The sequence below is a fragment of the Athalia rosae genome, chromosome 3, assembly GCF_917208135.1.
Source record: "Athalia rosae chromosome 3, iyAthRosa1.1, whole genome shotgun sequence".
NCBI lineage: Eukaryota > Metazoa > Arthropoda > Insecta > Hymenoptera > Athaliidae > Athalia > Athalia rosae.
The window spans coordinates 4,451,219-4,464,298 of NC_064028.1; the positions used below are offsets into that span (position 1 = coordinate 4,451,219).

Here is a 13,080-nt window from a genome sequence, read left to right on the forward strand (position 1 = left end):
ATTCAACGATTCCCATCTCTCTCTCTCCACTCTCTTCCATCGAGATTAATTACCACGCGCCTTTAATTACACTTCAGACTCACCCTCGTTCGTTTTTTTCTTTTTGTTCACCCCTCCGTTCTTCTAGTAATAATTAATTTCAGGCCTCAGCCCTCGAATCTTTCCGTATGATATTGTATCGGATTATCGTTCGTTTTCGGTCTGCTTTACACTCCCGGGTTAAAATTCAAACGAAAAAATCGTAACGTAACGAGTAATGTGGAAATGAAGAAAAATATTCCCTTCCGAATCCAAGGGAACAAACGGAGGTGGAACGGTACTCGGAAGGGGTCGGGGGGGGGGGATGGACGGACGGATGGAGGGCGGACGATGACGGGGTCGCCGGGGAGTCGGTGATATCGCGTTATTTATACGAAACGATGAACCGAGATTTCATTCCGGGGCAATCGGGAACAACGGGATCGAAAACGTAAATTTAAATCGCCCAATGATTCCGTCGGATATATCGTCGACGCTCCGAGGGATATACATACATATATATCGCCTGTATCTATCGGCTGTATACGGAACGGGGAATTCTGACTGCAAAGCGCACAACGATCGGGACACGCCAAAAATATGCACATCAAACCGAAATGAAGTTTGATTTATTATTGAACCGCGTACCCGTACAACGCTGCCTACGATCTCCACGGAGAAACATTGTACATATAGTTGATACGAATCGACGTGTACGAAACATATACAGAGCGGACAACGTGAAATTGCGCACCCAGATTTTGTGCGCAAGCGTGAATCAAAACGACAGACGAATTTATCATCTGCTAGCGTGTTGTACCAACAGCCTCAGATTTCAGCTGTAGCTGTCAAATTGTCGATCACCAATACAGCTGAGATCGCCGTGTTTAAATATGACTGAGGTATGTTGTGTCAGGTGAATAATGCGACACAAAACCAGACACAGATAAGTAGGGTGGCATAGCATCAAATAAAATTGATCAATTGAATGAGAGATTAATTAAATGTCGACAGAAATACACTCATCGAAAAGTTCAGGTTAGGTTCTTGTATTTGACAGCTAAATCTGAAAGCGGAGTGTTGTTGGACATTCTGCGAAACAAATGCCGACGATCGCGCATGTGCAAATGGGGTGCGCAATTTCACGTTGTCCGCTCTGTATGTATCTAATATATATGTATACATACAAATGTGAAGATAAATGGAAAAATCTACGCGAGGTTTTTCGAAAATATTCGATTTTTTCGCATCTTGCCAATCATATCGCGATAACGATAATTATTTATAAAACCGGTACACCTGTACCGCTCATTTTCATAATAACTTCGAAACTTTCGCCTCACGGTGTTGGGTATGGATTTCACACTGCAACGGAGAACACCTCCTCTCCTTTTTGACGGAGAAATTTGACATCCCCGTCGAACAAAGCAAACAAGTATTTGCAATTAGAAGACGTGATTAATTTTAGCTTGCCACCGAGTTATTACGTCAGGTACGACGTACACATATATATACCTACGTATATATATGTATATATATATATATAATGTGACTATAGCACGCGGTACATACCCCATGTACTATGTACGTACGTATATATAACTTATGTGTACAGAAGGAAAACCGTAGAAACGAATTTATCGACCTACTCGCGAAGCGCTTATTCCTCAGCATCGACGAGAACTCCTTCTACAACGAAGAGCATGAAAATAACGATAATAATAATGATACTAATAACAACAATAATCGCCCCCATCCACCGTGATGTCGTTTAATTCTTTCGATGTGAAATTGAAAACTTGCGGTGCGCTCGACATTTACCTTCGATAGTTGTGTACGCGAATGAAAAAAGATCTCTCTCTTCTTCTCTCCCCGTGTGTACCTACGTTACGCGTCATACAAACATCGAATATCGTTCGCTTTACTTTTGATAAAAGTTTTGTTAAAACTCCGACGGCGATGAGGGTAAATATCGTAGGATTACACGCCTAAGATTTACGACACGTGGCTGTCGTTCGTCAATTCTAATCGAACGTAATTATTTTCTGTTGCAGTTGTATCGTCACACGTATCTGGCGCAGTACACGATCGTGAATTTGGACACACTGTGAGTATGCTGATAAGCTACGGCGACGTTCTAATTTTTAAGGTCTTTCTCTTAAACACACTTTCAGTCGCGTAACTTTGCGTCGACAATTTTGCTGTCTAAGAGTTTTCGGATGGGTGGGACGGGGGTGTGAAAATGAGGTTGGGGGTTGACGTCGACGGTTCCGGCGAATGGCGAGTGGCGATGGCGAGTGGCGATGGCGAGTGGCGACGGCGACGGTGACGGCGACGGTGTGCGGTCACAACGTAACAATATTTCAGACTTATTTTCAGAGTAAGATTTAGATTTGCATTTTAATCTTGGGGCAGCAATAGCGGCTGCGTACAAATTAGAAACTGGCTGCGCCAACGCTGGCGCGCCCGCTACCCCCGCCGGCTCTACCGGAATTTAATCCGAAGCAGAAGCTGAAGCCGTAGCAAAAGTATAGAAGCAGAAGCAGCACAGCGCGAGTTTCATCCGTAGATTTATACGCCAACTTAGCATTTAAGTGAGCTTGCCTCGGTACGATTAAAGTCGTCCAAGAGTTTTGATACCGTACACCATCCACCGCCCACCCCCGTCCTCTGCTACCTCCACCTCCGCCACCTGCAACCGCGACGAATTTTAGCTTTGCTCGCATATTTGTCGCTCGTTATGGGGGGTGGGGATTGGGGGGGGGGGGGGAGGAAGAGAAATAATCATAATCATGATCACGAATTGGATCGGTGTACGAGAGGTATAGCTATCCGCCACCGCGAGGCAACCGGAAAAGTGAAAACTTTGAAATTGAGAAGAGCGAAAAAGAGAAACAAAAAAAAAAAGAAAAAAAGAGAGGAAAATAAAATAACGGAACGTTCCCGAAAATGCCATAGGGTGCGAAAGAGAAGAAACGGAAGACAGAAAAAAAAGACGTTGTATAAAATACGTTATACGTTTATACGAAACGTCAAAAATCATTCTCTTGGCCGATGTTACACTTCCCGCCCCCCGTTCTTTGCGGAGATTTTTCTTCTTTTATTTTGACAAACCCCTTGAGACTGCTAGCTTCATTTTTCTCCTTCTCTCTCTCTCTCTCTCTTCCTCTCCCCGTCTTACGCGCGCCGCCTACGTGAGAGGAAAATTAGCCATTGGGATAACAAGGAGAAGAAGAAGAAAGAAAGAAAGAAAGAAAAAACAAACATGGAAAAAGAAGTGACAAAAATAATAACCAGACCAAAACGATATAACCGAGCGATCTTTTTTCCCCTCCTATTTGAGCGAAAATTTTTTACATAAATATACACACGTACATTTATTTTTTTTTTTTTCCCCCACTTCGCACTTTCGCTTTCTCTCCTCATCTCAGTTTATACCCTATTCTCTCGGATCGTTGCGCAGAAAATTTACTACCGATTCGGTTCGGCTCAACCCCCTTCCCTTTCTCCTTTTTTTTTTCCCCGCATTTCTCCTTCCGTTTTCATCTGCATCGCGAATTAACCGCGGGCTCGTCCGATGCTCATGGACCCGGCGAGACGGTCTATTCGTTTCTCTCCAAGATCCTCTCCTCATCCATCCTTGGCTACGGAGGGCGTAGTGCCCATATTATATTATACAATAACGTGAATGCGGACGTATTATAGTTGTCGCGTCGTTTGTTTCGAAAGCTCTCGTTTCTCCAAATCCATTTATCTTTCGTTACCGTAAGAAATTGCCGCGGTGCTCCAGAACGATATCCAAGGTTTCCGAGCGCCCTTTGTGGTTGCGTACCGGTATATACATAGTTTCGTGCGCGATACACAGAGATACACACAAATATATGTATGTATGTATGTATATGTATATGTACGTAACCTGTGTGCACGTTATATCGCGAAAATCGCACAATGCTGCTGCTTCTCTGCTTTATAATACGCTTCGCGGTGGTACACAATGGATCGCGCGATGCTTCTGCAACGCTTCTTTATACATCTCTGCGTGTAGAGCGCGTCGTCTTTGCCGAGCAGAGTTTGTACGTATAATATTTGTACATAAAACAGCCGGCTGAAGATCGCCACCTCTGAAAACACCCCCTTAACGATCGTACCGGCGATTATTATTATCATCCCCATTGAAACTGAACGCCTGATCTAATAGCCGGCGATTCGCATTATATTGTACATACATTTACGCGGTATAGAAATGATGAGACAGATTTTGCGTCGCGTAACCCGCAGTGCGGTTTGACGATACAAAACCAAAGTGAAGACGAATATCGCTAACGAACCGACGAAAATCGGTGCAACTGATTCTGAGCCGAAACGCAAGAAATATCGACTGACAATGAGAGTCGACGACGCTCCCTTTCGCGCGTCGTGTCCTTTTTTCCTCTCTCTCTCCCTCTCTCTCATCCGGATCCCGATCAAACAACGGAGATTGGGAATTTTGTTCTTCATCCTTCCATCCCGTTCTTACCCGTTCCCTTCTTCTTTTTTCCCCCGCATTAAACTGGCTTTCGAAGTTTTTTTCCAAAATGGCACGCGCGCCCCGCGGTAAAAGTTGTGAAAAAAAAAAACCGCTTTACGTACACAGAAACGATGTTTTTTTCGACGACGAATAAACGTAGAAAAACTGATGTACGAAACGCGTATCGACTGTAGTTTTCGAGTGGCTTACGTCGCGTTATTTTTCGCCAGTCTTCCTTCATAGCCCTGAAAAATTTTTGCAAAAAACAAAACCAAAATAAAAAAATATGTCAAAAAACCGCGTCGTCGTATGTATTTTCCAGAATTTTTCGAAACTCCATTGTTTTTATCCGCAACTCGCGAGCTTGCCAATCTCTCAGAGTCTTTCAATTTTCGTTTTTTTTTTTTACTTTTTCCACCGGAGAACAAAAATTCTTAGATTTTTTTTTGAACGCTGTAAAAAGTGCTGGGAAAATGAAGGATCGAAAAAATGCTTCTTTCGCGCCCATAGATCGGAAATGAAAAGCGATACCGTACGCAATGAGGACCGAAATTTATATTTCATCTGTTCGTCATCTTACTTTTCATCGCATCGCAGATGAGTTCGAGAGAAAAACTTGAATTTTTTTTAAGAGCGAGTGTACATGCTGTAGATTTGAATGTAAAGGCTCGTTAATAAGTTATATACGATGATCGTTACGATAATAATAATTCTTCGCGATCCTTGTCGGCTTGTTAAAATCGTCGATACTTTTCAGACGATTTTCCATTCTCGTATCACAATGATATTAATAATTTTTATTACAGTGCGAGTGTACAGAGTTGAATGGAAGTTTCGAAGAAAAAAAGAAAGGAAGATATAGTAAATTCAAAGTTTTCTTTACCCTTATTTGAGATTGTTAAGATATATACACGTCATTCGCCTCGAAATAAAGACCCGAAGTATACAGAAAATGCGGATATAGAAATGTAAGAAAAGAGCCGAATAGAAAACTAGAGAGAAAAAGAGCGAAGAACAAAATTAAAAAAATTTCAGATAACAAAAAAAAAAAGGGCAACTTGCGATGGAATGTGGCGAGGGGTAAGAGATTGAGAGTCAGTGGCTTTATTTAAGGTCCTTTCGAAATGTTTCCTCCGGGATTCCCTGTGCTATATACCTATATCCATACGTATACACCGGGTAGCGGTACGCCGGTATATAAAATGGAACTTTTCCTTTTTTTTTTTTTTCTTCCTTTTTACACCAACTTTTCCTTTGAATTTCGCGCGGCATATCTTTTATATGAATTGTTATAAAACCCGAAATTTTCCAACAGAATGTAAACCCCCCCCCCCCCCCCTGACCACGAAACTGCAACAACGGCGTACACGACCTTCGATATTGGGTTTTATCTTTTTTCGGATCAATTTTTTATTCTCTACGTTTTTTTTTTCATTTTTTATTCCATTTATTATTTTTTTCATCCATCCCCTCGGACAATAAGGAACTCTCGTATAAGCTCACATTATATGGGTTATACGATCCAACCCATCCACACGCACCGCTATCAAATAACTCTTCCCTTATACATATGTATATACGTACAGGTACAACGGATATGTGTGTATCGTATATATATATATATATATATACGTCGCGAACGACAAATTTTAGAAATTCCGTAAGCCTCCGAAAAATACCTCGTGATATGATACCGTTTATATTGGCACGTCCTTTAAATCTACGCGCCGACGATGTCCGATGTAAAAGAAGAAAAAAAATCACGTCCGAAGGGTCGTTCGTGTCCTAGGCATTCGTACGGGTATCGGTACACGAGGTAACTGATAAAAGAAAGAACGAAACATCGAGAAATTAATATCCTCATGTACACCGACCTCGTGAAATTCTGTATCTTTTCCGAATCTGTTCGAAATTTTGTCAACTTCTTGCGACGTTATCCGATCTTTCTCTTTTCGTTCTTATCACGTTCTCTTTTTTCTTCTCCACTTTCAGAATGGAAACGAGGCTCACGGCGCCGATGATGCAACTGGTTACGTGGTCACCGAAGGGAAACGGTCTGGTCTACGTCTCGCAGAACAATATCTTCTACAGACCGGAAGCTGAGAATGATACTGTTTACGAAATTACGACAGACGGTAAATTCGGAAGCGTTTACAACGGAGTACCCGACTGGGTTTACGAGGGTGAGTTTTCTCGCGATCCACCTCAGCCGACCATTTTTCCATTCGATGTACCTTGCGAATATTTTTCGCACCGCAGTTGCCTTTTGGGGGGTTGTGCGGTCGGTGTATATATATATATATATATATATTTCGTATATATGTATATGTATATCGCCGCACGACGACGTCAGAAGCAGAAGAAGAAGCAACGGCAGCCGGTTAGTCAATCTAGCTTTACGTCCCTCCTCGTTGGCCCGAGCAATATTTCGAGTTTTCCTACGGAATCCGGACGATTTCGCGCTGCAAGTTTTCCGAATATGATACATCTGCTTCGCGTACATCTCTATACCTATAGGTTTATCTGCGTACGGGTTGTGTAGGGTTTACGGTGAGGATTAAATATTACGAATTCATGAAATTATATCAACCAGCTATACATCTTATATACGTGCACATATACCTACACGTGCGCGTGTACGAACTTTATCCTCATTCGTTGCGAACGTGAGATAAAGTTATTTGGATTTCTTTTTCAATTTTTATATAATACGTAAAAGCGGAAGGAACCAAAAAAAAAAAAAAAAAAATATCAAGAAACGGAACGACGAGTCGAGAAAAAATAGATTCCGTAACCCGTGATATCTGGAAAAAAGAATAAGAAGTAATGGAAAAAAAAGAAAAATTCAAATAAAAGAAATCCACGGCTAGAGAAAAACGAAATAGAAAAACGCGTTGCAGATATATTTAACTATATATGTATATACATATATATTATATATCCTGCACCACCATGCTGCTGCAGAAATTTTATTATGCATGGATTCTCATATCGCTCGTGTCAGCGCCGCAGAATGGCATATATTTATATCTATACATATATGTCTGTGCATATGTATGTGCATATATACAGATATGGTATATAGAAGTATATGCGCATGGCTCATTGTCAGCTACTCTTCGTATTCTATTTTCGCAAAGGATCCCTTTAAAAAGAAAAAGCAAAAAATAGGGGAAAAAAAAAAGAGAAATAAAGGAGACGAAAAACGGTTAATTAATACAACCCTGACAGACGACCGGTTAAGAATATTATCACGGAACAATTTGCTACCGTTACTGCTACCTTCTTTGCTGCTTCTGCTTCTGTTTCTGCTAATAAAACTAGAATAATGAAGGAGAATTTCTTTTTTATTTACCTAATTGAAGATGGAACGAGAATAAAAAGAGAATGGAAAAAAAAATAGAAAAAGAAAAAGATAATTAGAAAAAGGTCCACGCTGCAGTATATTTCCTTTCGTTACACATCAGCTGTAATGTAGCGTGTGGTTTTTTCTCCTTTTTTTCCTCCCTCGCTTTCTATCTCTGGTTTTGTTCGAAAACGTATAGACGAAATTGATCGTTTTCGTTTTTTTCCTCCATTCATCACCTGGTTCTTGTAACGGATAATTATATACGGAAATAAGTTGAATTGAATTGTTGGATTATTTTCTTAGTCAAGGAAATTGAGGGAGTTTTGCTGCAGGTCCAAGGTTTTCCTTTTATTAGATTTAACGGGTTTCCCGTTTTAATTAATACGATGAATCGAGTCACGTCACAGGTGCTGCAAGCTCCGTAAATTACGTTTCTAGCTAAATAATTGTTTCGGTAAGAAACTAGAAATTCTAATAACAATAATATATTATACGATGCACAGCGTAGAAAATGGGAAAAACACCTGTTCATTACCGTCGAACGTGCGATCTTTTCACCCTCCTCGTTCCCCCTCACATCGATTCATCCCGATAACCATCCCAACTTCTCTGTACGAGATAGTATTTCGCTTCCCGAATAAAATTTATTAAACCGATAAAGAAAAGTCGACGTTGCACTATTAATTACGTCGTACCAAAAAACGACGAACTCCGGTACCTGTGCAAAACCATGTACAAATTCTAGTCCCACTGCTACTACTACATATCACGTGAAGCTGAAATATCGATACACCTCTCAATTTCCAATAGATTTTCGACGTCTTTCATTATGGGTAAAAAAAAAAAATTTCGAGCGTACAACCAACGTAGTACACGTTTCAGATGATTTTTTTTTTCCTAATTTTTGTTCGCCTCATTTTTCAAAGGTTTTTTTTCAAATATAGATACCGAACTCATTCGCGCACGTACGTACGTCTATGTCGCGGGAGATACGTACATACATACATACATACATGTATATTTTATCACAATAACACGAGAAACTACTGGTGCAGCAGGAAAAGGTCGCCTACTCAGCTGTATCTACAACTTCCGCACCAATTTTACATGCAGTTCTCTTTTGTCTACCGGTATTGAATGCGTTTTCCGTATGTTTTTTTTTTTTTTCAATTCCTTTTCGTTACCAACTCCTCTCGCACATATATCATGTACGGTGTGTTGTGCGCGGTGTCGTTCCATCGCATCGTTAATACGCTGGAGAGGGAAAAAATAAGAATTTTAGAACAAAAGAAAATGCGAGGGAAATTTTCCAACGCGTCACGATACAATGAAGTTCGCCCATTTTTACCCACGTTGTGTGCGGGTGTTTGAATGGAGGAGTGAAAAATCGAAAAAACGAATGAGAAAAAAAAAAAAAAGAAAGAAAAAACAGAGAAGAGAAAACTGAAAGACGAAACAAAAAGTCGGGGCAAACTCCTTTAAATTGAGTAAATGGAAATTTTCATTTCGTACACAAGTGACGAGCTTTGCACGACGTATAGGGTAAATATATATATATATACACATACATACGTATATACCTCGTATACCATGTGCGGAATTTTGTATTAAAAAAAAAAAAAAAAAAAATTACCATTCGTCGAGCAGAAAATAATAACGATCACGTACGTACGATGAGAAAGGATAAATAAAAAAAAAAAAAATAGAAATAGAATGAGAAAAAAGGAAGAAACCAGTGAGTAGAAATTGTACAAGTGTTCGGAGAATATCTTCCCTCAGCGCGTTGCATATTACTTTGGATGTTCGATCGTTTTGATTCGTCAATTTTTTTTTTTAATTTCTCCTCATTTCTCCGAGTTATAGGTATACGAGATCGCGGAGGTTATAATCCCGGGGATGATCTTTGGCCAATAGGAGTTGCCGCGGAGTAAAAGTTCGCTTTATCGGAAAGTGTGACGTTAATAGAGCCGACCGGATTTAAAAGAATCCTCTTGGTAAATCCTTGCCGCTAATGGAACTCCCTTCAGGAATTTTGTCGCCCTCTTCCTTCTCTCCTTTTACTTGCCATAACCGTTGGCCGATGCCGCTGCTGCATTCGCATACCACCACCCCCAGGGACACGCAATCCTTTCAAAAGTATTTTCTGGCCAAGTATTCCCTCTCCCCTCAAAGTTCGAATGTATAAAACATGCGAATTACCGAACGGCGTTACGGGGGCACCGCCCGATCCGGAGGTATTGAAAATGTTTCGAAATGAGAATGAAAAACGTTGGTAAAAATTAACGAGATAGCTTTTCCGATTTTCGGTTATTCCGCGGAACGTTAACGCCGATATCTTGTTTATCGGAGACGAGCGGGGTGGTTCGTTTCCGCGTAAACGTCTACCGAGAAGTTGGGAGTTGGAATTTCCGGTTCAGTTGATACTATTACGGGATCCGGTTCCTCTGAATAGAAGTTCGGATCGGCGGTAGGGAAAGATCAAATTGGTCTCCCCGTATAAGAAAGTCTAATTCTCAGCGTATAAGGGGACACCACTTACGAAATTCAATCAACGCTTTTCTTCTTCCCGGTTCGCTGGCTCTCCCGCTTCTTCCCGCTTCTCATCTTCTTCCATTTCCTCGTTCGGTTTAGTTCCGAACACCGATAATGAAGATTTACCTAACGGGAATTCGCGTCCGTCACGTTCCGCTGGCGAAATTCCAAATTTTCGGAGTTATCGAATTGCCGACGTCGTCGACGACGACGACGAGGACGAGGACGAGGACGAGGACGAGGACGAGGACGAGCACCGAGAGAGGAGCACCGTTCCGAAGTAGCGAACCGACACACGCAAACGCGCACGCACGCACACACGGGAATATGAGAGACGTTGGATTACGCGCACATCGACGACTCGCGGAGAACGCGAATCCATTTATATCCGTACGTACGTGGGTACGTAGAACCTTACACGCGCGTATCCTTCCACCTGCACCTAACCAAATCCTATATATCTCCGCCACTCTAAACCCGCAATGCATCACCTCCTCCTCCGACCGTCGTCTTCGCTTGCAAATATTTAGGAAAACCTCCCGACCCGAAAATGGACGAACAATTATTTGCAAAAAAAAAAAACAAGAAAGAAAGAAACGAAAATGAGAGAGCGATGGCGAATCCTTCGAAGACATAAATTTTCAAAATCTTGGCTATCCCGTAGCGCGGCGTGCAGCTTAAATCCCCCGAAGGACGATTCGGAAAGGAATGGTGTGGGGGGTGGGGGTGGGGGGGATACAAGATTGTCCAAAATATAGCCCGAGGGTGCAGCAGCGTGACGTTTAATGAAATCCCTATAATCCCGCCATAAGGTGCACGGGGAGGATAGAGAGAACTACGGGAATGGGTGTTGCGTCGGTTGATTAGGGCAAAGTTCCTACGACGGTGTATAAGGTAGACAACGACGATATAAACCTAAGGGATGTTGTACAGCCGTGGAACCCCCTTCAGATTCTGGGAGATCCTCACCGTCAGCTGTTGACGTTCAAATCCCGAGACCTGTCGCTAGGCCAAAGGCCAGCTGACACCGTCTACGGGGTGGTTGTTGAAATCAATCGGTCCTAACCCACTCCGCTGGCCGGAGAGGGAAAAAGGAGAATAACAATTTTCCGAATCCATTCCGCTGATCCGGAAAAGATCCGGCCGAAGAAAAAAAAAAAATGAAAATAACGAAAACGAATCTCCGTCCGGAAGAGAGACGAAAAAAGGATACCGAGCACACGAGCCGCGACGAAATTCGAACTCCGTTCTTCATCGATTTCACATTCTCTCATTTTCCTCGCTGATTACTCCTCGGTTTGACGCGCAGAGAAACACACCGCGTACCCGGTGATCGGGGTGTATGAAATTCCCCGGTTATCGCGACACGGGGTATAAATCGAGACGAAGAGAAACGCCTGTAGTCTAATCTCGGATGGGATGGGAATTAGCGTAAGGTTGATGGTTGTCAGGCGGTGTGACGTCTTGACGCGACGTAAGGGGTAGGCGGGCGGCGGTTACGCCGCTCTGCAGATCAGAATTGCGGATCTATATCACCGGCTCTCCGTGATAATCCCGAGGAACGTTCCCGTCCGACATCCAAATTTATAACTACCACTCCGACGCTTCGGAATTTTGACGATAAACGAAGTGTTTTTGCCATTCGGACGTAGGAGGAGCGAAAAAAAAAGAAGGAAATTCCAAGTTTTCGTCAAATTGAAGGATTTCGTTTTTTCCCTTCTTTTTTTCATCGCCAGCGAGTCGCGGACGTGATGGTAAACGTTAAACGACTCGACGCATTCCACTTTCAACATTATATTATTGCAGTCACTTTTAATAGCCCTCGTAGCCGACGCCCTCTCCTTCGTCGTCACCCTTTTATTATTATCATAATTTTTACCTGTTTTTTTTTTTTCCCCCTCGTCTTTTTCCCCTCTCTTTCATTCCTCCGGTAAAATTCTTTCAACGAATAATAAATTCCCTTTATTAACACAGTTAATGCGCTCGCTGAATAGTCGACGATTAAATTATATCCTACCTACGTACGTAGGTAGAGTGTATGCAGGGAGAAAGTGAATTAATTATTGTCACCAATTATTCTTTTGATTTTGTTCGGTCGCATTTCCGTTGACCAATCTTTCGTACCTGGATTTCGTGCACCGTACCACGTACACACGTACAATCGGCTTCGCCGTTTATACCTATAGTTTTTTTCTTTTTGTCCTTCGTTATTTTCACCCGATAAAAAAAGGGGGAAAAACGAAAAGTAGAAACTAGCGATGGTAAAAAGACGACGAGAGTACGCGTTTGTCGGTTATTTGCGGGAGAATCGTTTTTCGCGAAAGATTTCAAACTTTCGAAATGTTCGCGAGAGATATGCGCGCAACGATATTCGTAAGGGAAAAAGAGAAGTGTGCGAAAAAATGGGGGGTGGGGGGTTGAAATTTTACATACCACTGTATCACCTGGGGCACGAGTTTGTTTATTGTGAATTACTATGCGAGAATATAACGTTTCACATGACTACGTAAAATCGTGCGCCTTTTTCCCTGCGCAAATGGCAGACGGGGGAAGAAAAAAAAAAAAAGAAAAGTGAAAAAGGCAAAAGGAAACGGCATTTTCTTGTTTATCGAACCACGAGTAATACACGTAGCCGGCGTACACTACATCGAACGTTCACCTCTTTTTTTATTCT

General features: G+C 42.0%; 1 protein-coding gene across 13 annotated transcripts in view; it reads left to right on the top strand.

Moving 5' to 3' along the window:
• Positions 1–13,080, top strand: part of LOC105686378 (venom dipeptidyl peptidase 4) — a 160,033-nt gene that overhangs the window by 120,727 nt on the left and 26,226 nt on the right. For all 13 annotated transcript variants that reach the window (XM_048652154.1, XM_048652143.1, XM_048652145.1 and 10 more), the window contains 2 exons: positions 2,073–2,125; positions 6,518–6,708. In XM_048652154.1, coding sequence (XP_048508111.1) covers positions 2,073–2,125; positions 6,518–6,708 — 244 coding nt within the window. The remainder of the gene's footprint in view (positions 1–2,072; positions 2,126–6,517; positions 6,709–13,080) is intronic.